Raw genomic sequence first — 27,562 nt, 5'->3', positions numbered from 1 at the left:
TTAATATTTGTTCTTTGGAAGCCAGATACGCATGTGATAAAGATAAGTGTGTCGGGGCTGGGCTGGTGGCGTAATGGTTAAGTTCACATGCTCAGCTTCAGTTGCCTGGGGTTCGCAGGTTCGGATCCCAGGTGCAGATCTAGCATTGCTGGTCAGGCCACACTGTGGCAGCATCCCACATACAAAACAGAGGAAGATTGGCACATGTTAGCTCAGCGACAGTCTTCCTCAAGCAAAAAGAGGAAGATTGGCAATGGATATTAGCCCAGGGACAATCTTCCTCACCAAAAAGAAAAAAAGATAAGTGTGTGGACCATCAGGAGAATCATGGGAATCTGGGAGCCCAGGAAGGAGACCAATTCACAGTGTCCATCACCCTGGATTGTTCCAAGGGACCCAGTGGACTGTCCTGCCAAGGTCCTAGGGTGTGAGTCTGGACTGGAGAGCCCAGACTCTGGGAAATATAATGCTGAGAGAAAGGGAGTGGATGGGGAGATACAAGACCTCCTGTGGGTAGAGGGTGGGGTTTCCAGAAAGTCAGGAAGATTTGATAAGGCAGGGATCAGAGGATGGAGGTGCTCTGGCCGAGGAGACCAATCTGGAAGATGTGGAGGAGGATTAATAACTGAGGGCCACCCTGGAGGGGATCCCTCTAAGAGTGCAGTTTGCTGGGGGCTTTTTTCCCCATGGACCACAGGCTAGTTCTGTACAGTGAATGTTGTCAAATTCCTTCCCTCGCGGGTTGTCACCCTCTTAGGCTTCTCCCAACCTCTCAGTAAAGTCTCCTACAGCCAGCCCACTTGTATGGTGAAGAGTGGAAAGAAGCGAGGTTGACACAGCTGGAGGGAGGTGAGACCTGGTGGTTCACCTGGCCTCTGCCTAGGTGACCAAAGCTCCAATCATCCCGGATACAGTTAGCGGCAGGGGGAGTGATGTTCCCAGGAGCAGTGGACGTCAGTGGACCACGTGGATGTTGCTTACTAGAAGGGACATGGTTCCCCATGAAATCTGCAGCACCTAGACAGTACTCCGCACACAGGAGTGATTCAACAAATACTGGAATGATACTTTGTGGCCTATCTTCACCAAATACATATGAATATCTAATAAATACACAAAAAGATGCTCATAATCACTACTCACTAGAGAAATGAAAATTTAAACCATAATAAGCCATCATTACACACCCACCAGAATGACTGAACTTAAAAGGCCTGACATATTAGGGTTTGAAGGGATATGGAGAAACTGGAAATCCCATACGTTGCTGATGGGAATGACAAATGGTGTAGCTGCTTTGGGAACAGTATGGTAGTATCTTGTAAAGTTAAATATATTCTTACCAAACAACCCAGAAATTCCACTCCTGGGTATTTACCCAAGAGAAATGAACACTCATGTTCACACAAAGACCTGTATGTGAATGGTCTTGGTAGTGCTTTTCATAAATTATCAGAAACTGAAAGCAACCCAAATGTCCATCAACTGGTAAATGGATAAACAAATTATACTATGGAATACTGCTCAGCCACAAAAAGGAATGACATATCAATAGATGTAGCAACATGGATGAGTCTCAAAAATATAATAAGACAAAGAATTAAACAAAAAAGATTCTGTACTGTATGATTCCATTTATATGAAACTCTAGAAAAGGCAAAATTATAATGACAGAAACCAGATTTGCCTAGGGCTGGGGGAGGGGGAGGAAGAGATGCATTCCAAATGAGCAGGAGGAAATGTTTTAGGGTGCAGGAGCTGTTCTCTATCTTGATTGTGGTGGTGGCAACATAATTGTATATAATTATCAAAACGCATCAACCTTCACACCTAAAATGGGTGAATTTTATTGTATGTAAATAATCAAATACAAATTTTAGGTAAACGCCCCCCCCCCCCCACCTACATACATCATGGGCAAATTTATGAAAACCAATGATAAGAAGAAAATCTTGAAGGCAGCCAGACACACAGTAGACATAACAAAGATAAGAACCACAGCAGACTTCTCTTCAGAAACTACGTCCTACAGTGGCCAATGGAGGAAAACCTTTAAAGCACTGAAAGTGAAAAAGGTGGACCCAGAATTCTATAGTCAGTGAAACTATCTTTCAAATGTGAAGGTGCAGTAAAGACTCTCAGACAAAAAGTAACAGCATTCATTGTCAGCTGATCCGTGCAAAAAGAAATGGTAAAGGAAGTTCCTCAGATAGGAGAAGCACCATCTCAGATGGAAATTTGGATCTACACAAAGAATGACGAGCACTGAAAATGCTAAAAATAAATGTAAATAAAGGTTATAAAGGTATCCATTAGAAGACCTAAAGACAGGCCACAAAGCTTCCGGATTGCTAGAAGGATCTGCAACGAGCCTGTGCCTGGTGGATAGAGAACGACAGACACCTGGTATAACGACAGGGCGTGGCTTCGTCCTGGTGACAAAGCGCTGTCACGTTAACTCCCTGGGAGTTAGGGAGGCAGGCTGGCACATCACTATGCCAGCTTTATAGGAACAGACAAATGGAGTTATCTGCCCAAGAAACCGTATTAAGTAACAAACAGCATAGGACATTTTCTATTCTGTGTTTTTTGAGATAACTTAGTCCAGTCCCCTTGAAACCTGTGAAACGGGCAACGGTAATTTTGGGAGCCTGGAATCGTGGTCACCTGTAACACCGGGCGAACGTGCGCTGCTTGCCGAGGCTGTCGCGACGGTGGAGGGACACGGCGCTGTCCTTCAACCTGCAGGCTGAAGCCGCTCCTCCGCAGACCCGGCTTAGCGTGCGCGCGCAGCCGGCAGGCGGTGGGCGGGGCGCCGGGCGCGTCCGTTGCTAGGGCCGCGCCGCCCCGGCGACCGAGCGCCGCGGCCCCGCGCACGCGCCGTGGCGGACTCCGGTGCACTGTGGGATGGAAACCCGAGCGGCGCTTCGAGGCCGGAGCGGGCGGCGGCGGCGGGGCCGGAGGCGGCCGGGCGGCGGAGCTTAGGCTCGGCGGGCGGCGGGGCGCCGGCGGCGCCGTCATGAACGCCGCGGTGGTGAAGCGGACGCAGGAGGCTCTGGGGAAGGTGATCCGGAGGCCGCCGCTGACGGAGAAGCTGCTGAACAAGCCCCCGTTCCGCTACCTGCACGACATCATCACGGAGGTGGGCGCCCGGCCGAGGCCGGGGTGCGGGCCGGGGGTCGGGGCCCACGGTGGGGGTCGCGGCCGGGGTGTGGGCCGGGAGTTGGGGTCGAGGTGCGGACCGGGAGTTAGGGCCCACGGTGGGGGTCGGGGCCGGGGTGCGGGCCGGGGGTTCGGGCCCGGGTGCGAGTTTGGGGTCATGGTCGGGGTGCTGGCCGGGGGTCCGCGCCCAGGTGTGAGTCTGGGGTCAGGGTGCGGGCCGGGGTTCAGGGCCTAAGGTGTGGGTCAGGGCCCACTGTGGGGGTCGGGGTTGAGGTGCGGGTCCGGGATCCGGGCCCAGGTGGGGGCCGGGGCGTGGATGCGGACCAGGGGTTCGGGGCTGGAGATCGGGTTGGGGGCCGGGGGGTGGGGGCCCAGGTGCAAGTCGAGGTCGGGATCAGGGTTGGGCTCAGGGTCTGGCCTCGTGTTGCTATGCGCGGCGCCTGCCCGAGGAGCCGGGCCTTTGGCCTGGCCTGCAGCCTGGGGGAGGCGAGCGCTGGGCCCAATTCCGCGGTGCCTCTGCACGGAGTTCGTCGCCCTCACCCCTGGTCTCCCCTTCTCACCCATCCTCCTGGGCTGTCTTTTCCGGGAGTCTCCTGGCCCCTGAGGGAGCATTCTTTCTTTCCAGCTTACCCATGTATCTGTTAGAGCACATCTTGCATCCTGCCTGGCAGAGCTGTTTCTGAGATTTTTTTTTTCCTGCAGTGCCTAGCACATGGAAGGTGCTGAGAAATCCTGGAAGAATGAAATTATTCTTTTTTATACCCCACTCCCCCAAGTTTCCCTCTGCATTGCTCTGAAAAGTGGTCACTACATATTGGATACTTAATAAATACCTGTGGGTGAATTTATTGAAGGTGGTTGTAGGGGGACCTGAAAGGAAAAAACTGTAAAAGAGCAGGGTAATATTTGCTGATAAATGGCACAGCGTGCCTCCAGTCAGGGTTGATTGTCTAGAGCTTCTCCCTAGTGGATGGTGAATTCCTGAATGATGGATATGGTAACTCGTTTGTTGGCATATCCCAGGTGAGCTGCACTGGGTACCGTACACAGAAGGTGCACAACAAACATTCATTGTTGAATGGAATCTGTCAAGGCCCGGGTAACTCAGAGTGGCAGCGCCCATTTCCATGGTGCACCTTGTGGCGGGGGGAGAGTATTGAACTTGGGAACTTGGTCATGCTCTGTGGGAATTAGGAATCGGGTTGAATTTGCAGGTTTCCAAGGCTGCTAACCTCCCGCCATGTTGGTCCTCAAACTTTATTTCTTACTCTTTTCCACAGGTTGGGCATCTTACTCTTCCACAAACTTGGCTTTACTTGTTTCTCCCATCTTAACTTAGCTTATAGTGTCTCTTATAGTCGGCCTCTGTGCCGAAAACCCTAATAGTGCTTAAACTTCTCTGGAATCCCAGCCACATCCCAAGGGCTGTCTTGACTGGCCACTACCTCCTTCTGTGCTGGTCCAGCACTTACACCTGTCCTGGACAGTGTTTGAGGAAGGGACACGGCTGTGTGCTGCGTTACCTCAGCCCTGTGAAGTGGGCAGGTAGCATCCTCCAGCCCAGGAGAGAAGAAGTCACTTAGCCAGGATGTGAGCCTGGCTGACTGCGGCCTCACGCTTTTATTTTCTGTGTTAATCCTGCCTCCCCACTGAGACAGAGAGCTGGGAAGGAGGCTAGGGGACGTGCCCCATCCTGTGGGTCTTAGTGTGGCGCTGGGCTCATGGTGGCAGCTGTCCCCACCTCCTGGAACCACTCGTCTGCTCTTCTTCCACAGATTTTCCCTAATTTAATGCCCAAATTAATTTCTCTACCTGTGTAAAGATAAATATGTTAATTGTCACCACTTGATAGAGATATTAGAATGATTGACATCTCGGAAAGCATTTTTAGCTAATAGGTGAAGAGCCTCTATGAAAATTCTTACCTCCTCAAGCATTGTATTCAACTCACCATATCAATATTTTAGCTACACCTAAACTAATTCTGCCTCTTTTATAAATTGATGCATTGATCTTGTGACATTAATATCTCTTGTTTCTTAAAATTATTGCTCGCAATTTTAACTGCCGGCAAACTGGGAGAAGCTCACAAGAGACAAAATGAAAAGTTTCCAGGAATATTAAGTGCAGGATAATCTTAACATTCCACCCATCTTCTCAGGAAAAATAATAGCTCAGCTCTTAAGTAGTTTGATGAGGGATGAAAGGTAGCTTAAGTAACAGCTGGCTGTAGCTTGGTGTCAGGGAGGGAGCCTCATATGAGGGACGGACTGTTTATTTTTTTTTCCAAACATGTCTTGCGGTAATAAATATGGTCTGTATCCACCCAGGACACACACATAGACACATGTTCCTCCTTACTACGTATGGTGCAGTCTGATATTTATTTTTCTGTTTCATTTTTTAAAGAATGCTTTTTGCTACCCATTATGTTCATTTTACCATGACTTAGCGCATTTTGAAAAACTGTGGTCTGAGAGAACCCAGGGCCCTGGCCGTGTGTGGGGGTGGGAGCAGAACAGAAAATCACTACCCAAAAGCTCCTTTTAGGGGTCCTTGGGAGGTACGGGTGGACTGAGGAGAGAGCAGCACAAAAGTGATACTGCACACAGCGCCCCTCTGTCCCGGGAACTGAGCAGCACAGTGGGGAGAAGGTCCTTTCCGTCCAGCTTCAGGAAACCCAGGCCGAGAAGTTCCCTTTTTTCGAGGGTCCATTCTCTCCACTGAGCCTGGGCGACCCTTGTAAGACGCCATTCCCTGCTTTTGACCCTCTCAGGGCCTCCTCGTGGTCCTTAGGTTAAGTCTGTATTCCTAAATGGCTTCGAAGGCGCCCCGGGTCAGGCCCCTGCCTGACTCTGCCTCGGGCTCCTTCTGTCCCAACCTTCCTTTGATCGTGAACAGGACCCTCTTGGCCCTGGGCCTTGCGGGAACTGTTTGTTATCCTGGCACGTGCTTCCTAGGTACTGCCTCCTCCAACTCTCCTCCTGTCAGCCTCTGGTCTCCGTTTAGACAGGATTTCTTCTGGGAGGTGTTCCCTGACGCCCCTCGCCCTTCCACATTTGGATTAGGTCCTGAGCTGTGCTCCCTTAGTGCCCTGCGAGTCTTTATGACGTTGGCCTGTCCCCACAGCCCGGCGGGGTCTGCCTGGTACAAGGCCTCGCCCATGGTAGACACGCACGTGTTTGTGGAGTGAGTGAATGAATTAGATTCTGGGTGCGGACAGCTTCTGACGGCCCCGGAGTGTGGGGCTCGGTGGATGAGGCTGATGGAGAGGCTGTCCTGTGGGGTGCTGACCACGCCTTGCGTTATCTTTTGAAGGTGATTAGGATGACTGGTTTCATGAAGGGCCTCTACACGGATGCTGAGATGAAGTCTGATAATGTTAAGGTGGGTTTGGGGGGTTCCTCCCCTCACATTAATGAAGGTTTTTTTTTTTTTTAGCAGTATAGCTGTGTACTGTGGCATGTATCATTTATATGCTGATATATGATCGGAAGACAAGTGTGATTAATTTGTGAATTGCCGTATACCCTTATTTCATTTTCTCATTTTTGGCTACTTCATATCATGCTAATTATAGCCATTGAGAAATGGAAGTAGTGTTTCAAAGGTCCATGCTGGCCCGTGAACTAAAATTCAAAGCTTTAATGGATTGTTTTTGTTTTGTTAAAAAGAGTCAGTATTTCTAAATGTGGTGTACATCTAAAAATAGCTTTTTATATAAATAGGAACTGTGCTTGTTGAACATACTGAAGACAGTACAAACTCTTTCTGAAGAATTTTAATGCTTACTTTTTAAATGGAAATCTTTCAGGATAAAGATGCAAAAATTAGCTTCCTGCAGAAGGCCATAGACGTGGTGGTCTTGGTTTCAGGAGAGCCACTATTGGCAAAACCAGCGCGCATCGTGGCTGGGCATGAGCCCGAACGCACAAATGAGCTGCTCCAGAGGATTGGAAAGTGCTGTCTCAGCAAGGTAGTGCTGCGGCCCTGCAGCCTTAGATTCAGCAGAGCTGAACGACGAGCAGTGGGGGAGCAGCCTGAACGGAGTGGGACGGGTTTGAGGAGGGAGTTTCTGGCGGCGTGTGTGGAACGCTGCGCTTTGAATCTTATCCCGCCTGTTCTGGAGCCTCGGAGTTACAGGAGAAGTAATGTAAAACTGTGCGGTGAAACGGATAAGGGCATGTTAGGCACAAGTTCTACGAGCTTCACGTGCAAGGGAGGGAGCTCCACGGGCACTTTGCTCACGCCCAGGCCTCCACGCCCTGAATTCCTTCTCGTTTTGGGCCTCCATTCAGGCCAGGTGACTGTTTCCTGCCAGGGCCGGGGAGCTCCAGCCAGAGGTGCTGCTTTTCTTCTTCTGTGGGGCTCTGAGACGTCCCTGTTCTCTGCTTGCCTTCCCAGCCTCCGGGGTCGGCCTCCCTCCCTCCCTCTCTCCAGGCTGTTGTTTGCAGGGCTGTGCTGCCTGTTTCCCTTGTGCGGGGATTGAGACCCTTGCCGTGGGCTGGGAGCTTGGCCTCCCTGGCCTCATGGTCCAGCCCAGGCTGCGTTTGCCAGGACGCTGGAGGAGGTCTGCGTTTGGTGATGGGAGCAGATCATCCCCAGGGCCTGCCTTTGTGGGAACCGAGTAGCCCCCGAGGGGAGCGGAGTTGGACCTTTACCAAGAGCATAGCAGACACAGCCCTGTGTACCTCATGGGTTGTGGGCTGAGGGCTAACCTTTGATGTTATTAAAGTGGGAAAAGGTGGGTTTCTGCCTGGACAGTGGCAGTGGGGGTGCAGTGGGGAACCTCGCCCTGGTCTGTGTCCAGCCCTCAGGCTTGGAGACGCAGAAGCTGATTTTGCTAGTGCTCTGACCCCAGGCCCCACCCCTGCATCCTTCATGTTTCTCCTCTTTCTAAAAAAGAGACTCCTGTCTTGTCTGCTGAATCCTTTCCGGGCTTCCTGTTGCCTCAGGCACAGCCAGCGGCTCCGTGGCATGGCTCACGACCTGCTGCCACTTCCTCCCCTCTGGCTCATCTCTCTCCCACACCTGTACCCACACCACCCGGTCTCCTGCACGGGTTGTGCTCCCTCCTTCGTGCTGCTAGTTTCTCGGTGTGGAGCTGCTTCATCTGGCAGCAGTGTGGGATCAGCTGCTCTTCCCGGAGCCCTGACCTGTCCTCCCTCCCGGGCTGACTCGGTGCCTCTGTCGTGTTCCTGTGGCACACTGACGTTTAATCATTGTGTTTGGCCACCTCCCTCAGTACACAGCATGTCCTCCGCCTGTGGTCTAGCACCTGGTGTGTAACGGTTACTCTGTGCGTCCTTGTGGAATGAGTGAGTGTGTGAGGCAGGGGCGTTCCTGGTCGGGGGTGTTGAGGGGCTGTGGAGGGCGGGCCGGGGTGCCGCAGGAGGGGTTTGTGCATTTGGTGGGGCTGGAGTTAGATCACGCTTCAGGGCCATTTCAGTGCTGGGCCTCTGTGAGCCTCTGACAAGTGTGAGGCAGTTGTAGAGCTGTGGGGTCAGCTTTGCTGTCCTTGAACAGCACACACGTCCACACTAGACGGCTTGGGTAGAATTTAACCGGGTTCATTTAGCTTGGGTGGACTGCTATTAAGGACTGAAGTGTGGAGGTGATAGTTATAGGAGATGCTGTGCTTTGTGATAACATTTCCTTTTAATATTTTATCCTTTCGTTCATTGGATTTCATTGGTAGACAAAGAATCCATGTAGTGAGCTGTCTTTGAATGTCGACATTCGTATTTGTTACGTGTGCTGACCTCATTTTCACCTTCCTTTTCATTTCCTCACACTCGGCCAACAAGCTCTCCAGTGACGACGCGGTGAAGAGAGTGTTGGCTGGAGAGAAGGTGGATACGAAGGGAAGGATCTCGCTGACATCGAAATCTCAAGAATGGGACAATAAGAATGCGAGAGAAGAGCCCAAAGTTCATAAAGATAAAGAGGTGAATTGCAAGTTGCACGTATCTGAAGTGAGTCTTTTTGTAGTTCAGGTAAAGACATCTGTAAGTGATATTGTTGACTTTTGCTTTTTCAGGATAGAAGAAACTCTGAAATAAATGAGAGAAGTACAAGCAGAGATCGAAAACAGAAAGAAGAATTGAAAGAAGAAGGCAAACCAAGAGAAAAGGAAAGAGACAAGGAGAAGACCAAGGAGAATGACCGCGACAGACATAAAGATGCCGAGAGAGACAAGCACCGAGAGGGAGAGAGGGAGAGAACCAAGGCCAGGACCAAGCCAGAGAGAGACCGAGACAGAGACAGAGGCAACAGAGACCGGGACAAAGATGGGGACCGCGAGAGAGAGAGGAAGAACGAGGGAGGAAGGGAAAAGGAGAGATGGAGAGACCGGGAGAGAGAGCGCGAGCGAGACAAGGGCAGGGACAGGGACAAGGACAAGGACAGGCGGAGGGTGAGAAACGAGGAGCCTTCCAGGGACCCCGACAGGGAAAAGAGCAGAGAGCATGATAAACCGGAGAAAAAGGTAAAGTCCTGTTTGAAAACTTCTGCCTTTGACTTAGAGTTTTTCTCTAAAACGATTTTTGTCTTGATTGTAATACGATTAGGAAATTGATTTTCTTTATTGTTAAAGTTAATGACAAACTTGGATTCCTCGTAGAAACCCAAAGAGGTACCAGATTTGGCTGGGTGTTCTAAGATTGACTGCTTGTTACCTCTGGGCTGCAGGTGTGTGCATTCGGGTATCTTTCTGAAGACTTTGGAGCAGCCTACCTTAGCGTTGTGAGCAGTCTTTACAAGGCAGCCTCAGCTGTGTGTGGGTTCTTGGGGCCTGGGCGTGGCGGAATTTATTATGAATTAGGGCTACTTTCTAAGTCTTTTAGGCATTGGCAGATAAGTACAGTAAAACCTCAGTGTACTGAATTCGTATTTAATTAAAATTTCAGGTAAATTTAGGATTGGCCAGAAAATTTGTTTGGTTTCAGTATTTTCTAAAAGTGCAAGTTACTTTTGAGCTCTCTGTGGGTAATGTAGGTCTCCCGTTAGGGCTAGTGTTGCAGATGTTCATGGGGACATCGTATAATTGTCAGGCGTCCTGGAAAGGTTCTGCAACTCTTCTGGGCTCCAGCTGCTAGAAAGGAGGAAGCCGAGGTCTGGAAAGGTTCGCCCAGGATGGGTGGGCGGCCGTGAGGGGCAAGGCCTGAGCTGGTGCTTGTGGCCCTTTCCTCCTGAGATGGCCGTCTCCGTTTTTGGCATTGCATCTCAAGGGTGCTGTCCAGGGAGATGGGTGGGTCCGATGGGACTGACCCTGCGGGAGTCCTGGAATCTGGTCTTCGGTGGAAGTTGGTGTACGCTTGGTTTGGTTAGTAAGTGAGCTGGCGTTCTCCTGGGAGCCCGGGGTCCCCCACAGGCGCTCTGGAGTAGTGTGCCCTGTTGTAGATGTTCCCTGAAGAGTTTTAGAAATAACAAAGACATTCCCCATCTTTTGCCTTCTTTTGGAGGTCTAAGGAAAAGTGTTCTTCACTGGCCTGATTTTTCTGGGCCGCTAGCATATTCTGGTATATTTTACTGTGCACGAGGCGGTCCCTGAATGGGGTGACCTTCTCAGCTTCCAGAGTCTTCAGATCAAGTGTTCCTATGTTATGTTTACTGAAATTGCTGATGCTGTGACTGGTTTTTTAAATAGACAGTTCCAAGGAGAAATTTTTACAGGCTATATGGGACATGTTGGAGCCAAGTGCAAGGGATGGTTCTGTTTAAAAGTGTGTGAGACTGGGGTGAAGGGACCATGTTCCTGTGCAGAGCTGGTCCTTATTCGGCTGAAGTCGGATTTGTGTAGAGCTTTGGTGGTGGTTTTGCTTGCCGGCTCTTCTGTGTAGATCTGGGGTCCTTTATGGAGCGGGAGTCCAGGAAGCAGCATGCCGTCTCCCCAGGTGAGCAGCGCTGCCAGGTGGTGAGCTGTGGAACCTCCCAGAGAGCCGAGCACCTGGAGACGTCTGTCAGGGCAGCTCTGGCAGGCAGGGGGCTCAGTTCCAACCCAGGCTGTGCCAGACTCTCTTCACCCTCTGGGCGATCCCTTGAGGCGCCTCCGTTTGGTTTCTGCCTGGCGGAGACAATGATGGGACATTGTCAGCCTCCCTCTGGGTTTCTCTGAGGCAAAGGGGAGCCAGTGGGCGTGAAGGCGTCTGGAGTGGTGAGAGTGTGTCTCCGTGTGGCCTCAGGCCCACGTGGCCGTCTGGGGCTGGGTCTCCTGCCCTCTGCAGGCTGCTGCTCGCAGAGCCTGCAGCCAGGTGATTACCGCTGCTGCACTCTGGACCTTCGGAATTAAGTTCTGAGGACATTTAGTCCTGGAAATACTGAACAGGCGGCCTTGGCTTTTCAGTCTTCGCGGAGGGAAATCCGAGTGATTGCGTCTCTCCTGCTCCTTCTGTCAACATGTGTCTTCAGATTTGATTTAAGCTGGGAGATTTTTTTGAGGTGTTGATTTAATGTGTGTACAGTTTTCATGTAGTTTATGTTTTGAGCGTGCTTTCCTGACATAGGGTCCGAACACTTTGCTTAAAAAGAGCTGCTCCGTTTGAAGTTGCCCCACTGTCAGAAGACAAGGATGGGAGCAGTTTTTTCGTGGGTGTTGGAGGTTTCCATTGTCACTCCTCCCTCATTTCCGGAGTCCCTGTGTTTCACTGGAATGTTCGCAGGCAGTTTGGCCTCACACAGGGATCCGGTGTGTCCTGGGGACGCTGTTTCAGGCTGTTTCCTGAGAGGCGCTGCCTCTGACGCCCCTGCCGCCTGGTCTGCCCCCGCCGGGAGAGACCTTGGAAGGCCCTCGGGGTCCAGGCGCAAGACGGGCACAGGTCATCAGAGCTGGAGTGTGACGGGCGCCCTGTGGGAAGGGGGATCTTGTTGGTCACTGTCAGAGAAAACATCTTCATGTGTTTTTACATGCTACAGACTTGAATCATTCTACAATTTGAAGAAAAAATCTTTTTTTTTTGTAGTCATCAAGTTCAAGGGAGGTGTCTAAAAAGTTGACAGATGGCTCTTTTAAAGACTCCAAAGCTGAAACAGAGGTAAACTTTAAAAAATAACTTTCAGAGATGTAAACCCGTAGCTGTGTTGACATAGTCACTGCTGTGCCGTCGTCTTCTCCTGGGCCCCTGAGACGCGGGAGGAGAGTGTCGCTACCTCAGACTCACACGTAATAGGTCCGTATGTATTTTGTGGTGAAAGTAATGATGAAAAGCTGGTGGAATGGATGGGGGTGTTTATCCTGAGGTGTTCTGTGGTGGCCTCCTGGGATTCCTTATAGCTTTTTTTGACAAGCATGCTATGATGGTGTATGAAGGGACAGGGTGGTCACTGGGGAGAGGATGGAGGTGGCACTTAGGATGAGTGTGGGAGAGGATTAAGTCACCAGGCAGACAGGGAAAGGGAGGGCCAGCTGGAAGAACCCCTCCAAGCTCTGCCTGGCCTGTGCGGGACCCTGCAGTGGGTTTCCCATGGCTGGGGCTCATCATCCCCATGGCGGCCATCCTGGGGAGGTTAGATTCATCCCAACTTCGTAGTCCAATTCGCGTCTCAGAAAGCATATCCACGCAGCTGCAGGGAAGATGAACAAGGTGTGGAGTGGAGGCTGGGAGGCTGGTTTTGAGGCCGTTATGGCAGGTTGAGAGAGGTGGCGAGACAGGAGCTGTGCCAGTGGTGGGAGGGATGGGATGTGCTAATTTCTCTGATCTGTGCTCTCTTTAAACATAGTGTGTATGTTTTTACTCAGAGTTATTTACAAATGCATTGAAGTAATTGAGCGTATAGCAACAGAGGTTGAGTCCTCATAAACACACCCGATAAGACAGTGATTCTCAAAGCCTGGTCTGCGGATTGCTTACCTTTTAGGGCTGCACAAAAAGATGGAGTTCTAAATGCAGAGTGAGAGATGTCTCAGCTCCTTCCAGTTCTCTCTCGGGTCTCGGGTGCTCCGTTGTGCTGAGTCGGAATCAGTTCCCCTTTATTGTGGATGCTGCTGTTGCGGCTCCTGTGTGTTCTTCCCCAAGCAGAGCTTGAGTAATGAATCTGCTCATGGTGTTGATGTGTGATGCGTCAATTAATTTTTTTCATTCTCTTTTCTTTAAGACTGATATTTCCACTAGAGTATCCAAGACAGTGACAACAAAGACATCAAAGCGGCGATCCCAAAATTCAGTGGAAGGTACTGCAAAATTTACCGTATAAGTAGCTGAAAATATCGATATTAATTTTTTTGCCTTAATCATGGTATCTAGTAGGAAAGTATCAATGGCTAGACAGCAGATCTGCCATAGGGAGAATGAAGAAAGACCCTGTGACAATGATGAAGATATGTGGCTTTTACACACACGCACACACGGACACACATGCATATGCATGCATACATACATGTGTGAGCTCAGGACACTGGAGCGGAGGAGCACCTCTGTGCTGGAGATCCATGTTGCAAAAAAGGATGTGATCGAATTTAATTTTCCAGAAATATTTATCAGTCATCCCTGTTTCATTGACACTTGTCTTTTGAATTGGTAGGCAAAATTTAATCCTGATGCAGGGTGGCCATAAAGAACATCCTGCTCTAAGACAGATGATGTTTACGCATTTAAAAAATAGCAGAAATTATCATTGGGAATCAAGCTAGAATCTAAAAGCTGAAGCCGAAGCAAACAGGCCTAGCCTGGAGTTTGCCCAAGGATGGTTCCTCATTGTGACAGACCAATAAGTAGGGAAAAAAGGCCAGTCTGGTGCTGGAAAGTACTGCTGGAAGCTTTGAACTGAACAGTAAAATTAGTTTGAGGGAGCAGTGGTCATTCCTGAAAAGCCAGCCTCTTCCTAAAGTGTAAAAGCTAAAGAAGTGTGGCAAAATGTAATAGTTGGAATTTTTCATTTAGAAATTAAGCTTAAATGCTCAGTGTCCCTCTCTCACAATAATATGTGATACTTTAATGAACGTTTTTGTGCCAGAAACTTCTTCTCTCTTTGGGTGGCCTCTGTCGGGCAGGTTGCCAGGGGCCTTATTGCTGGCACAAAGGGCATGGATGTTTGCAGCTTTTGGCTGCAGTGCACCACTGACCGGACCCTCTACCCCACCCCTGCTCCAGGGTCTTAAAGGCGGGCTGATTTTGATAGATGAAAACCAAAAAATGCTCTCTCTTTGTAATTCCTGGTGAAATTGCACATTTTTTCACGTGTATTATTAATTTTATTGACTTCCGTGACGCGTCTGTTCCTTCCTCTGCCTGGCTCCTCATTGCCCTCATTGGAGCCTCAGCGTTCTTCTACCTAATTTGCACGAGCTCGCTGTACGTTAAGGACATCTGCCAATTTTTAAATAAGTGTTTGTTTCTTGCATTTTCCAGCTCATTTCTTCTAGTTGTTTGGTTTCTGACTTGCCTGGATGTTTACTTTTTGGGCACTGGAAGCTGCCGGTTCTTTCCTTGGAGTTTGTCCTGAGACGAAGATTGGTTTTATCACACATTTTATATTTAATCTTTTTGGTTATCTCTTATTTTAATTCATGGTGTAAGGCGAGGCTCTGACTTTGTTTTTGAGAATAGCTTGCCAGGTGCTCCAGGAGCGCGTGCTGACAGTACCCTTCCCTCCTGCTCTGTGATCCCCCGTATACCTTTTGTCCTCTGTGGTCTGTTTTTTTTGTTTTTATTTTTTACTTGCACTGTTTTCTGTTTGACTGCTAGTTTCCTGTTGTTCTTTTCAAAAAAGTTTTAAGCGATTTTATTGCTTGATTCTTCCAGATGTATTTGAAAACGACTTCATGAGTCAAAGAACCCAGCTCCCACAAGATGCGAACGTGGGAGGATGTAGCCGGGCTTGTGTTGAACTTACACTTTTGTTGTTTTGGGAGGATCGGGCCCCTCTAATCTCACGTTAGTGCAGGAAAGTGTGTGTGCACGTGCTAGGGCGTGTCTGTCAGTCAAGGGTTGTGTCATAGTTTGTTTGGTCTTTACTGTTTTTGGAAATGGTGTCTTTCTTCCCCTCGTTATTTTTTAGCGATTATTGTTGGTGTGTAGGAGCCTTGCTGATATTTGTACTGTATCTTAAATCTTGCCTTGTGTTGAATCCTAGCTCCTCCGTTGATATTTTGGATTTTCTAAGCTGACAGTCTTTTGTTCTTTTCTAACAACTCGGGATGTTTGCATCTGAGTTGACTGGTGAGCTTGCGCTTTAGGGCCCCTCTAGACAGCCTTCACGAGATTTTGTTATCAGAAATTTGCGAGCTTTGTGACATTAAGCTTTACTGAGCTGTTGACAGATTGGCGGATGCTTTTCTTCTCTGCCCACTACCCGGGGCGCTGATCTCCCCCCGGTCCTCACCCAACAAAGTTGGCGCTCCACCCTAACATTCAGGAAAGTCTCTGGCACCCAGGAGGTGCGCGGCACACAGGCGCTCTGTGTTCCACTCGAGGGGGTGAGCCTTGCATTTACTGGGGTGTGAGGCTATCACATTCCTTAGATGTATTTAGAATCTTAAATCCATTCTAGAATCCAAAGAGCGTTTTGCATAAGAATATGATAATTTTTGGTTATTTTTAAGTAGCGTATTATAGCAGAACTAATCATTTTGAGTTAGAGTGCACTTTAATTTCATTTGTTTGATGATATGCAGTATTACAAGTTAAGTTTAATACGTATTTTCCTTGTGCAATTTCATGTCAGGAAGAAGGGACTCTAGAACCAATGAAAATAGTCTTTCCCCTACGAAAAAACATAGCTCTTCCTACAGTGCGGCTAAGAGGGAGCGTGTGGTGACACAGCTCAGTGAGCCCCAGCAAGCCCCCATGGAGGCGGGCAGTGAATGTCTGGGCGCTGCACCTTGTGCTGCCTGGCCCCTTGCGTCCGTTTGTCATTGAACTGGTGGAGCTCTGTGGGTAGTGCAGCAGAGATGCGGCCCTGTATGAGGGGGGCCTGGGCTCTAGAGCACTGCCCTCTGGCTGGGGTGGAGCAGGGCAGGAGGGCACGTGGGCCCCGCCTGCCAGAGTGGCAGGGCTGCTGCAACTATGCGAGGTCACTCATGGGCTGATATGGTCCATTCGAGCCTTCCTTTCTTCATTCTGCAAGCGTCTGAGGAGTCCCTGCCCTCCTGGAGAACATCACATGGAGGGAGAAGGCAGAGAAGGAAGAGCACCCAGGGGTCTGCATCCATGGTAGTGAGCAGGGAGGGAAATGAAACCAAGAGAAGCGTGGGGGCCAGTGTGTGGACAGGGAGGGCCTCTGAGGAGGGTACCTCTGGGCAGAACGCTGACTGGATGAAGGAGGGCATGGAGGTGTCCAGGAATGGGCTGAGGTCCTGAGCTGGGGACAGGCTTGCCTGTTTGAGTGACAGGAAGCCTGGCGGTGAGGCTGGAGCAGAGAGAGGAAGTAATGGGAGGGGCTGTACGAATGGGCAGGTCTGAGTTGTGGGCCACGTCAGGCGTGTGTTTGATGTAGTAAGTGTGAGCAGAAGTCCTTGCAGGGGTTTAAGCAGGATAGGGACATGAGTTGACTTAGCTTTTAGAGACAGCCCCTTTTAAAACTGGAGAGGGGCAAGAGTGGAGGCTGGAGAGCATTTAGGCAGCTGTTGTGGCACCCAGGTGAGAGGCCGTGATGGCTGGGCCCTGAGTGTCACCGGTGAGAAGCCTGAGTGAAGGATATATTTGACAGGGGAGATGACAAATATGCTGATGGATTGGATGGCACTTGTTAGAAAGGACGGGAGTCAAAGATAAGATCAGTTTTGTGGTGGAGTCTGGGCACCTCCGTGCTGTCGTTTATCGAAGTGGGAGACCTTCGGGAGAAGCTGGTGCTGGCCTGGGTGGCAGCACCAGGACTTCTGTTTGAGACACAGGAACTTTGAGATGCCTGTGATACAGCCGAGTAAGAGTGTCGAGACAGCAGTAGGACGGGTAGGCCTGGAGTTCAGGGAGAGTTGAAGAAACGGGAGTCAAAAACGAAAAAATTGGGAATTGTTAGCAGGCACATGGTCTCTCCAGCCGTGGACCTTCATGCAGTAATGAATCTGGGGGATGGTGGAGATGAGGAAGGGCTTGGTGAGCGCTGGGTCCGCCAGGGTCGAGCATCAGAAGTGGTGAGGGAGGCTCCTGCGCAGGAGACAGGCCAGCAGGTCGGAGGAGAGTTTGGAGAGTGGGGTCCCGAAAGCCAAGGGCGGGAGTTCAGGCATTGGGCTTCCTGGAGGATGGAAATGGCCGTTGAGTTGATGAGACAGTGAGTTGGCGACCTTGGCATAAACCCCTATAAATCCCAACTAAAGCAACCAAACACGAAAGCCTTTGCAATCTTTTAATCTGTTGTTAACTATTTTATGTCAGGAAGAAAGGAAGATAATATTTCAGCTAAAATTTTAGACCCCATAGTGTCTGGATTAAATAATGAACCAGATCAGGAAACTACAACTTCAGAAATAGGTAAGAAAATACATTCTTTAGTTTAAATTCCTCATCTCTTTGGTCTGAAATATTTACTACTCAGTGTAGTTATGTTATTTTTTATCATTCTAACCACTTTGATGTTCATCAGGTTTGTTCCTGAGGATCACAAATGACTTAGGTTCTGCTTGCTTTAACTTGCTAAGTTATGTGGTAAAGAATAGAAACCCGGCTTTAAGTTAACCTGCACATGCCTTTTTATGTATAACTTATCTTCCATCTAAATCAAAATGCCTTCTTTATCTTGCTGTTGGGATTTTGTAAAACAATGTGCATAGTTAGAGAAATTATCTTTCCTTTCTCCATCTCACTCTGCTGTGTTCTTTTGAGAAAACGCTCCCCAGTAAAGCTTTTAAAGTGCTTGCTTACGGCCCTTTGGGGATTTGTTCCCATGGCTTGCCCATTTATGTTAGAGGCTGGCAGTGTGCCGTGCTGCGAACGTGTCCTCACCCTGCTGATGTGGAGCAATTAGATGTATAAATTCAGAATTTCAAATTGGGTATCCTTGATTAAATATCGGTAGCTGTAGTCTTTTGTGATTTAAATTAAATTCTTCAGAAATATTACAATTCTTGAGTGACATGTAAGGGAAACAGTAGCGTAAATCTCAACTCTAGGGAAACATAAAATTTTTCTAGGCTGAACTTGCCTTATATCTGCTTTTTAAAAATTCTCTGCCTGTAGCTAGAATCTTTCTCTGTGTACGTTTTTCCCTTTAAGACTTGAATTTCTAAGAGGAGGGATGTTTCAAGCATTCCCCTCCGTCACGGGTTCAGCAGGTACAGTGGAACAAGTGATCCGTGTTTATGTTATTCCAAGTAGGTCACCGTCTGTGATTTATCTGGGTCTTCAGCAGTGTAGGATGACAATAAAAGGTCGCTGAACTGGAGCAGAGTGATTTCTGACTGATGAAAACTCTTCACAATGGGCACGCATGTAGCAGTTCAGCCAATTTTGTGAGAGTGTATTTCATGTTGGCGGGAGCTTTTCTCAGCTGCAAGGTCCTTTGGGAGGGAAGCACCAGGCGGTCCCTGTACCGAAGGGGAGGAGAGTGGGCAGAGGTGGAAGTTTGAGCCGCAGATGGTCCTGTGCGGGCAGCTGGGCGGGCCCGTCCCAGACCAGTGGGCAGAGCTCTCATCTCTCCTGCTTACCTGCCGGCTGGCCTTGAGCAAGCCACAGGGCTGTGTTCTCTGAGCCACAGTGCCCCCATTGGTAGATGGGTGTGAAAATACCTGCCTGGAGAGTCAGTGAGATGATGTCCATAAAGTGGCTGGCTTGTCACAGGCGTCCCATCCATGACCTGCTTTATTGCAGATCTCTTTGGTTTATAGACAGCCCCAAACCAGGGTGAGAGAGTGCTCATTCTGAGAAAGTACAATGGATTTAAAATAGAAATAGTTATTTAGACATAAATCATCGCTGTGTAGATATTGTCTACAAGTGTGAAAATAATATAAGCTCCGTATTTAAAAAGCAGAAGGCACTCCAACAGCTGATTCTCTGTTGAGCGCTTTGCAGAGATTAGAACGAAGTCTGGCGCCACCTGGTGGCCGTGAGCAGAGTCCCGCACACTTGGTGTCCCCTCCTCTCCCCCTTGCGCCCTGCTGCAGCACACGCCCTGGGTCCCTGTCATCACTGTCACGCATGTCATCTTGCACTGGCAGTCCTTTCAGTTTTGGAATTCAGGCCTTTCTCACATGAGTATGATTTCCAGATTCCCCTTGGCTCTCAGCTCGTGCTTCAAGGAATAACTGGGCCCTGTTGTGCTGACTGATCCAGGCCCTGGCTGCCCGTGCCCGATGCCAGGACCTGACTGGCCTGTGTTTCCACGGGCATCAAAAGTGAATTCGTGGATTTTGTTTTTATCATTCTGCTTTTTCAGGTGGATTGAAGAATTCAACAAGGAATTTATCCATTTCGTCCCCCGCTCTGTCCTGTAATGCAGGCTGTCTGATAAGCCCGTCCCCCTTACAGCTGTTTGAGTTCCAAGTTTTCCTGGAATGTTACACTGTCCATACCTTTGTTTTGCTTGGTTTCCCTCACTTCATTTTGTCCCTCACTTCATTTTGTTTTATTGTTTAAACCTTTTTATTATGAAAAATACAGAAAAGTAGAAGGAATAGTATGCTTGACACCCATATACCTCTCACCTAGATTCAGTAGTTCTAACATTTTGTCATATTTGCTTCTTCTGTAGCGATATATTTTTATGAACTGTTTCAAAGTATATTAAAAACATCCTAATGCTTTACCTCTAAATACTTTACCATGCAGCTCAAAAAATAAAGATGTGCTCCTACGTAGCCATAAAATTATTGCAGGTAACAGATTATTGTTCCCCAATAACATCTAAAACCCAGGCTATATTGTAATTGTCTCAGAAATGTTATTTTTTTAAAACCAGGATCCAGTTAAGATTAACACATTGTATATTTTTTATTATTCTTTTTGTCTCTAACTTTTTGAACCTGGAGTAACACCCCCTTCTTGCCCTTTTATTCCAGCACATTGACCTTTTGGAGAGATGAGGTTGCTTGTCTTATAGAGCGTCCCTCCTTCTTTCTTTGTCTGCTTGTTTCCTTGTGGTGACATTTAACCTATGCCACCCCTCTGCCCCCTGCTCCTCCCCGTATTTCTGTTAGCTCTCAAGGGCTGGTTAGATCTGGGTTGAATGTGTTGCTTTGCCCTCACCCCAGCATGGGTGATGCTGTGCCCTTTATCTCATCTCCTATCAGGATACACATAAGTGTCTCTGCATCTCCTAATAGCATGCTGAGACTGGTCACTTGGCCAGCCAGATCCCCGCATTTGAAACCCTGGTTAGATATACTCAGTAACTCTGTGCAGCTAACGTTTGCACACAGCACTGGCAGGATGGCAAGTTGCTTGCTGCTGTGTTGTGGGCTGTGTGTCTGGTCAGCGAGTTTCGGGGGCAGTAATTGCCGTAGACCGGCCCACGGCCAAGTGCGGTGCTCCCTGCTTTGTGCACAGGGTCTCGTTTGACTCTTATGCTCGCTCCAACAGGGAGGGCGCGCTGTGGCTCAGAAGGGCAAGGAGCCCGCTCCAGGGTCAGCGCTTGGCAACCTTAAAACTTGGGAAGTCTTGATGCCAAGGCCCATGTCCTCACCTGCGAGGTTCCTTGTAATTCAGACAACAGCTTGTGCTACCTAATGCCCTGATTTTTTTTGGCCAATTCACAGTAATTTTAATTTTTTATTAGTGCATTATTTATTTTTTTAAAATTGTTCTTTGGCGAGCTGGTTAACCTGCCCCCTATGGTTGAGTCGATGGTGGTATTAGTAGTGACTGTATAGTCTGTTTTTATGTTCTTCCTGTGTGTGTGAATTTGGGGTTTAGTAAATCTTACTTAAGAAGACCACTAGAAATGTTCTCTGTAAGAGATCGTAAGTAATTGTCTACTTGAATCAGACGTTTAAGTCAGCGTCATTCTTATAGATTAAAAATTCTTCTTGGAAAATTACGTGTTATCTATTTTATGTAATTCTATTACATAAAATAAAGCAGTTCTTTGATATTTAATGACAGGTTGATTCTGATATAAATTATTTCTTTAAATAATTTTAAGAAATTTTAAGGTTGTGTTTCAGGAAAGGGAACATTTTTCTGATTTTGCTTTTGTCTTCTGGTTTCATTTTAGAGAGTGGGTGTCCTTTACTGATGGGTTAGTTTTCTACCCTGGGTCCTGCCGCAATTCAAAATCTGTTCCTTCAGCACCTCCCTGCCCCTACATTTGTTTTTAATAGAAAAGATGTTTTGTTTCTCAGGTGTTTGATATTTTTCCTAATGTGACAGACATTGACACATCAGTCAGTAACCAATAGACGAGTATTTGGGAGCTTTCAGCGTGTCCAGGGCTGTGCACTGTGCCAGAGATACTTTTCCTCTCTCCTGCTTTCCCGAAATCGCCACCTGTCTGCAGCTCCTCGACTCCTGGGCCTGGCTATCGTGGGGAGGCGAGTAGAGACCAGTAGTGTTGGGGTGGTTCTAGAAATGGCGGTAAAGAGGCCAGTCTGCTTTGGCTGTAGGGGCCCCCAGCCTCTGCCTGGGCTGAGGGCCCGGGGCCTGCTCACAGTCTGGGCGCCCCCCCGCCCCCCACCCTGCCCTCACGCCGGTCCCAGAGCCACACCTGGGAGGAACGTTCTTGGTGCACGTTCTCGAAAGCTGCCTTTGGTCAGTCCTTCATAAACTCGCAGTGTGGGAAAACATAGATAAGTAAGTGTGCTCTGTGTTAACGAAGCCATTGATGACCAGCCTGCCGTGTACACTCTTAATGACCCATTTTAAACTGTTTTATGTCAGGAACAAAAGAAGCTAATACTAACTCAGCTAGTGTTTCAGATGACAATTCAACTAGTCTGTGGCGTGACAGCATTGAGCCAGAACCCGCAGTGAAGCAGAAAGGTAAGAAGGACCGGCCCCCTCAGTCCTTTCCTGGTGAGGCAGACCGAGTGCTGCAGACGCCACGCCGGCTGTGCGGGCACCGCTCTTCTCAGAGGTGCCCCTTGGGTCTGCGACCACACAGACTCCAGTCCCTGTTCTTCATACGCTGGGACTGCACGTGGCGAATGACTCCCTTTGGCCTCTTTATGTAAACCGGAGTGGAACATTCTAGTCATTACTTGATAGCACCAGAGTCTGTCCTGTGTCGTGGTGTTCGTGCTGAGTGACATAAGCAGCAGCTTCCTGGCAGTGTCAGGAATGGCCCGGAAACAAGCTTCAGAGTGACTGCTTGGGAGTCCTGCAGGCCAAGCCACACTTTAAACAGCTCAGGATGTTGTCACTTCCACGATGTTTCTATCTGTAATGTTCTTTCAGTGTCATAAATTGTACCTCGGTGAGATTCTGCTTTTGGCATAATTTTTCCCAGCATTTAGAAAAAAACTATGGGGAAATACACATTGAGCATTTGTTTTTAAGGTCCTGGAGCTCCTGACAGGCCTGGGGGGTGCAGCACCTCATGGCATCGCAGGTCCTCCCTGGGAGTCAGGGCTTGTGCTGGCAGCAGCAGCGGGGCCAGGTGGGCGAGGGGACTGGGGCAGCAGGGGGTGTGCCAGGTGAGGGCTGACGTGTCGATTTGTTCAAACAGAAGATATTTGTTGAAGGCCTGTGTGTTAGGCCCTAAGGCAGTGAGTGCGTTAGTGGACAGAGGTTGGATTGGAAGGTGGCCCCGTGCCGTAAGGGGTGCTGGAGGTAGTCTGGGGTGGGATGGACTTTGCACCTGGGGTCAGGGAGAGCCTTCGGGCAGTGGGCGGGGCGGAGAGAGTGGGGTCACCTCGTGCCCAGCCTCATGACCACAGGAAGCGAGTGGTATTTTTAGGATGAGTGGCTTAATCATATTCAGATCATGTTAATTGGGCGGCTTGGCGAGTAGTCAAGAGGGGAGAGTGGCCTGGACTGTGGTAGGACAACAGGGAGTGGAGGAATGGACAGATTCTAGAGGTGCGGAGACAGCGAAGGGCCAAGCAGGCCCCGAACTTGGAGGGAAGGTCTGGACCCGAGATGACCTGTGAGGGTTGTTGGCGTTCAGACAGTGTTGAGAGCTCAGCTCTGGGTGGGTCACCTGGGCTGAGAGAGGGAAGGAGAGCCTGCCATGTCTGGGCCTTGGCCCTGGAATCTGGGGAGGAGGCCGAGCTGGTGAAGGGTTCTGAGGAGGAGAGCCCGAAGACGGGCGGGGAAAACCCGGAGGATCCGTGAGGAAGGAGCTGGAGGGGTGGGGGACCTGATCTCTGGAGGGGTGAAACCTGCTGTGTACACTCGCTGTTGGGGGATCGGCCTGTGGCTCAGTTGCCCCACCTGTAAGTAACCTTTCTCAGTTCAATGAGAACTCAGTGTTTCCCCAACGCCGAAGGCCTGGGTTTGAGGAAAGACCAGGGGTTTGGAGTCTAGGGCCCCTGGTTGCACAGCAGCTGTTCTGTGCTGGTCTCTTCCAAGTGTGTGCTCTAGGCTGCCCCTCACTGAGGAGAGGGTCTGCTGCTCCCTGCTCTGCTCCTAGGCAGCGCTCCATCCCAGGGTTGACCCTGAGCCCCCCATTGTCTTCACACCATCCTTCCAGTGGCACTGTCTGGAACCATGTTCTCCAGGCCCCTTTTACCTGCTGACCCTCAATCCTCTGTCCCCTGCCAATCCTGTTCTCTGTTGTGTCACCTCCAGGGTGGGCTGTGACCTCCAGGAGGCTCCCATGTTCCATACAAACAGGGTCCTATAGGGCCTCCCGGTTCTCATTGCCCCGTGAGCTTGGTGCCCCCTTTCCCCTAGAGCCGCCCTCCTAGGGCACCATTCCTGTAGCTCTCCGTAGTGTTCCATAGGCAACAGAAGGTTCTTAAAGTCCTCCTGTGGACAAGCTCAGGCGTCTGAGAAGTGCTTTTCACCCTGCGTTTGCATGTGCATCCTCAGAATGACCCAGGGCCCGATCTTCGTGGGTGTCATAACATGGTCCCGTCTGGAGGTGCGGCTGTGGTTGATGAGGGGCTGCACGGTGGCTGTGGCTAGTGTCTCTCTCCTGGCTGTCCCCTGGAGCCACGTAGCTTTGGCTTCTCTGCAAATCTGTTCATGCATTTTAAGAGTGTGACACAAAGATGATCCACCTGCGGTTTTGAGTCCACCCCCCTCCCCACCCCTACAAGTGCTTCCACTCATTTCCATAGGTCACGTTTGTCCCCAAAAAGCAGGATCCTGGGTGAAAAGTGGGGAGCTTGAGAAATGTTCTTATTGAGGAGCCTATGGAAAGAACACTTGGCGATGAGTCATGTGAGATGGGCTGTTGTTTGGTTACAGAGTCATCACGTGGCCCAGAGGGGTGTCCGCCAGGTTCCCTGCAGTCAGTCTTCCCGGATTCCTGGCTTCATCAGCTTCCGCCCCATCTGTCTGTCTCGTTCACCTCTGTGATACACTTTCTTCCCATCCCTGTTCCTGTTTTCGTGTCATAACATTTTGTGACTCAGTTTGGTTTGTTCTTTGTCTTTCTATCTTTGACAATGAAACGATGGCAGGAACTAGAGAAGAGGCTCTGAGGGGATGATCGTGTCCCTAGCAGACGTCCACAATGGCTGTTGCATGTTTTTCTCTAATCCAGTTCTGCTCGTTTAGCGTACTGAGGTTCACTGACACAAAAGTTGATTTTCTGATGTGCCTTTCTTATTTTTTTTTAGGCGACTCTCCTAGTGATGCAGGTAAGGAGTGGCCTTAAATATATGTGTTTCGTATAAATTGTGTACATGTGTATAGATATTAACACATCCTCTCAGATTTAGATTTTATAAATTGTGTTAGTGAAAGTAATTTAAGGAAACATAACTGTACCAATTTAAGATTTAATTTACATGTTTTATGTTTCAGAATCAGGAGGATACATTTCAGAATTTTTTCCAGAGTATAAAGTATATTTCCAGTATTCAGATTCTGATTTATTTTCACAATTTTCTAAGTATAAATAAAGTTCTTTTCTTTTAAATAGTGGAGTAAATTTAATTGTCTTAATAGCTTGGGCTTGTTATTTACTGATTAGATCTTTTTGTCAAAATGAAAAAACTTTGTTCAGATTATAAAAATAATATGGTACATGCACAAAGTAGGAAAATTTTTAAATGCAGAAAAGTATAAAGAAGAAAATGAAAAGCACTGGTAAATCCACTGCTCATAACTTAAGTTAACGTCCTTCCAGAACCACGTATATGTAATTATTAGGTATATTACCATACTCCATTAATTGTGTATTAAGATGATGACATTGTTTTATATAAGACTGTACCATAATTTACTAACATTACGTGTTGTTTGTCACTGTTAAAATGATGGTGTGTGAGCATCTTGACACATGTATGTTTATATATGTCCATTCTTTCCCCTAGTTATGTTTCCTTTAAGTTAAATTGCTGACTTGATTGACCTACCTTTTGAATCCACTTTCTTGAGAAGTTGGACTAGTTTGTATTTCCAGGGTTGGAGTGTACCCGTTTCCCCAAACCTTCACCAAATTTAGATATCAAATGACTGTTTTATCTTCATCGAAATGACAGATGAAAAAAGCTCACTTATATTTGCAATTATTTGCTGTTTTTTCACATATCTGTTAGTTGTTTGTGTTTCTTCTTTTGTGAATTGCTGATTGGGTTGTCATCCTTTCAGAAGGAGAAGTCGGACCTTCTGGCCAAGACAAGTCTGAGGTGTCCGAGAATCCCGAGGTCCCTAATGAGCCCTCATCCAGCCTCAGGTGTGTACCCTCTCATCCCCAGGTGGCCACTGTGGCCACGCACGCTGCCCTCTGTGCCTTCCTCAGTAGACTTAACGCTTGAGTTGAGTGATGGGAAATACTTGTACAAAGAAGCAAAAATCATGTATTTAGTTTTCCTGAACCTGAGGTGTAACTAACCACATGCAGAACATTTTAGAGATTTAGGGAAATTCATAATTATGGCTAAATCGTGTCATCTTTTGATTACTGATAGTTCTGTTACTACTTTTTGTACCTTAAAATTAATGAAAATATAAGATAAAAGATGGATACTTTTAAACTTGTCAGGTTGGTGGAATGTTCTTAATATCCTGCAGACTGTGTCCTACCCAGCCTGTTGATGGGGGCCTGGAAATTAGTGTTAACATTAACCTGCGTCTTTTTTTGGTCCCCTTTGAAATGTACGAGTGTTTTATCTCCCTGCTTTGGTTTTCCCATATTTGAATTTAGAAGAATGCCTCGGCCTGGGAGTGCGAGACCAGCGCCCCCCCGAGTGAAACGACAGGAGAGCGTGGAGGTGCTCACGACAGACAGGTGGGGCCCTCGTCATCGCGCAGGGCTGGGAGGTGCCCGTGCTGAGAGGTGGGGCAGAGAAGGCAGCAGGTGGTGCTGGGAAGACTTGCTGTCGAGGAAAAGACAGACCAGGTTAGGCCCTGACCTCAGACCGCACGCCAGCCTCACGTTTCAGATGGGTGAGAGAGGAAAACACGTGTATTCGTGCATGTACAACTAAGTCTTCACAATACCCGCGGAAGTGTATTTCTCTGATCTCTAGGTAGAGGATTTTCTAGGCATGAAAACAATGAGGGGAAAAATAGGAAAAAAAGATTTAAAGGCTTAATTGCACAAAAATTAAAAACAAAATATTGTCAGAAACTCATAAACAGTATAAAGACAGGCCACCGATAGGCCTTTTAAAAGTTTTACAAATCTACCTGTGGAGTAAAGTCCAAAAAAATCAAAGCAAAAAAAATAGAAAAATAAAAAGAGGCTGTATCGGAGTGGGTTTCAGATAGAACAGGAGGCTGGAATTGGATACAAGTGTAGACATGTTTTTTGAGTTTTGTTGCAAAGGGAAGCAAAGGAATGAGACAGTAGGCAGTGGGAAGGACAGTGTCAAGGGAAGTTATATTTTTTGTTTGTAAGATGAGAGAACTGGCACATTCTTCTGGTGATGGCAGTGATCCAGTGGAGAGGGGGGACTGGTGATGTGGGAGGGGCAGGATGTGGCGGGAATTGTTGGACAGAGTCCCTGAGTGGGCGAGGGGACATGGAGGGGTGGGCCTTAGAGACAACCGAGGAGAGCAGTGTGTGGGTGAAATTCTGGAAAGTTCTCTCTGGTGCTTCCTTTTTCTTAGGAGCCAAGAGTGAGTCTGGGGAAGGAGGAGCAGGAGGTCAGAGGAGAGAGAAGACGGGAAGCCATTCTCCACCAGAGTGGGCTGGTGGACGGACTGGAGCAGAAATTCTCAGCCAGGGGCCACTCCCACCCCCAGGGGATGCTGGGGACACTGGGGCCATGTCTGGAGACGTTTTGTAGCATCGTGACTGGGGAGGAAGTAGAGGGAAGGTTCTTGGCATCTAGTTGTGGGATTGGGGCTAGGGATGCTGCTAAACATCCTACAGTGCCGGGGGCAGCCCCACCACAGAGAATGATCCAGCCCAGAGGTCCACAGTGCGGCATGCAGAGGCTGGCCTGGAGGAGCAGGCTTGATTGCTGGATACG

General features: G+C 48.7%; 1 protein-coding gene across 6 annotated transcripts in view; it reads left to right on the top strand.

Moving 5' to 3' along the window:
• The first annotated feature begins 2,858 nt into the window (after positions 1-2,858).
• TRAF3IP1 (TRAF3 interacting protein 1) overlaps positions 2,859-27,562 on the top strand; it is a 52,610-nt gene continuing 27,906 nt past the window's right edge. Inside the window, exons 1-12 of one of the 6 annotated variants that reach the window (XM_044751271.2) lie at positions 2,890-3,142; positions 6,481-6,549; positions 6,977-7,138; positions 8,970-9,110; positions 9,203-9,649; positions 12,123-12,194; positions 13,255-13,330; positions 17,472-17,567; positions 21,909-22,010; positions 24,758-24,778; positions 25,734-25,818; positions 26,290-26,373. In XM_044751271.2, the coding sequence (XP_044607206.1) occupies positions 3,020-3,142; positions 6,481-6,549; positions 6,977-7,138; positions 8,970-9,110; positions 9,203-9,649; positions 12,123-12,194; positions 13,255-13,330; positions 17,472-17,567; positions 21,909-22,010; positions 24,758-24,778; positions 25,734-25,818; positions 26,290-26,373 (1,478 nt within the window). In that variant the 5' untranslated portion in view covers positions 2,890-3,019. Of the gene's footprint in view, positions 3,143-6,480; positions 6,550-6,976; positions 7,139-8,969; positions 9,111-9,202; positions 9,650-12,122; positions 12,195-13,254; positions 13,331-17,471; positions 17,568-21,908; positions 22,011-24,757; positions 24,779-25,733; positions 25,819-26,289; positions 26,374-27,562 lie in introns of all 6 variants that reach the window. The other 5 variants (XM_044751274.2, XM_070489252.1, XM_070489253.1 and 2 more) reach the window with 5 other exon arrangements.

The sequence above is a fragment of the Equus asinus genome, chromosome 19 (genome assembly GCF_041296235.1).
Source record: "Equus asinus isolate D_3611 breed Donkey chromosome 19, EquAss-T2T_v2, whole genome shotgun sequence".
Lineage (NCBI taxonomy): Eukaryota > Metazoa > Chordata > Mammalia > Perissodactyla > Equidae > Equus > Equus asinus.
The sequence above is the reverse complement of the archived record's forward strand: the minus strand, read 5'-3'. Positions and strand labels throughout refer to the sequence as shown.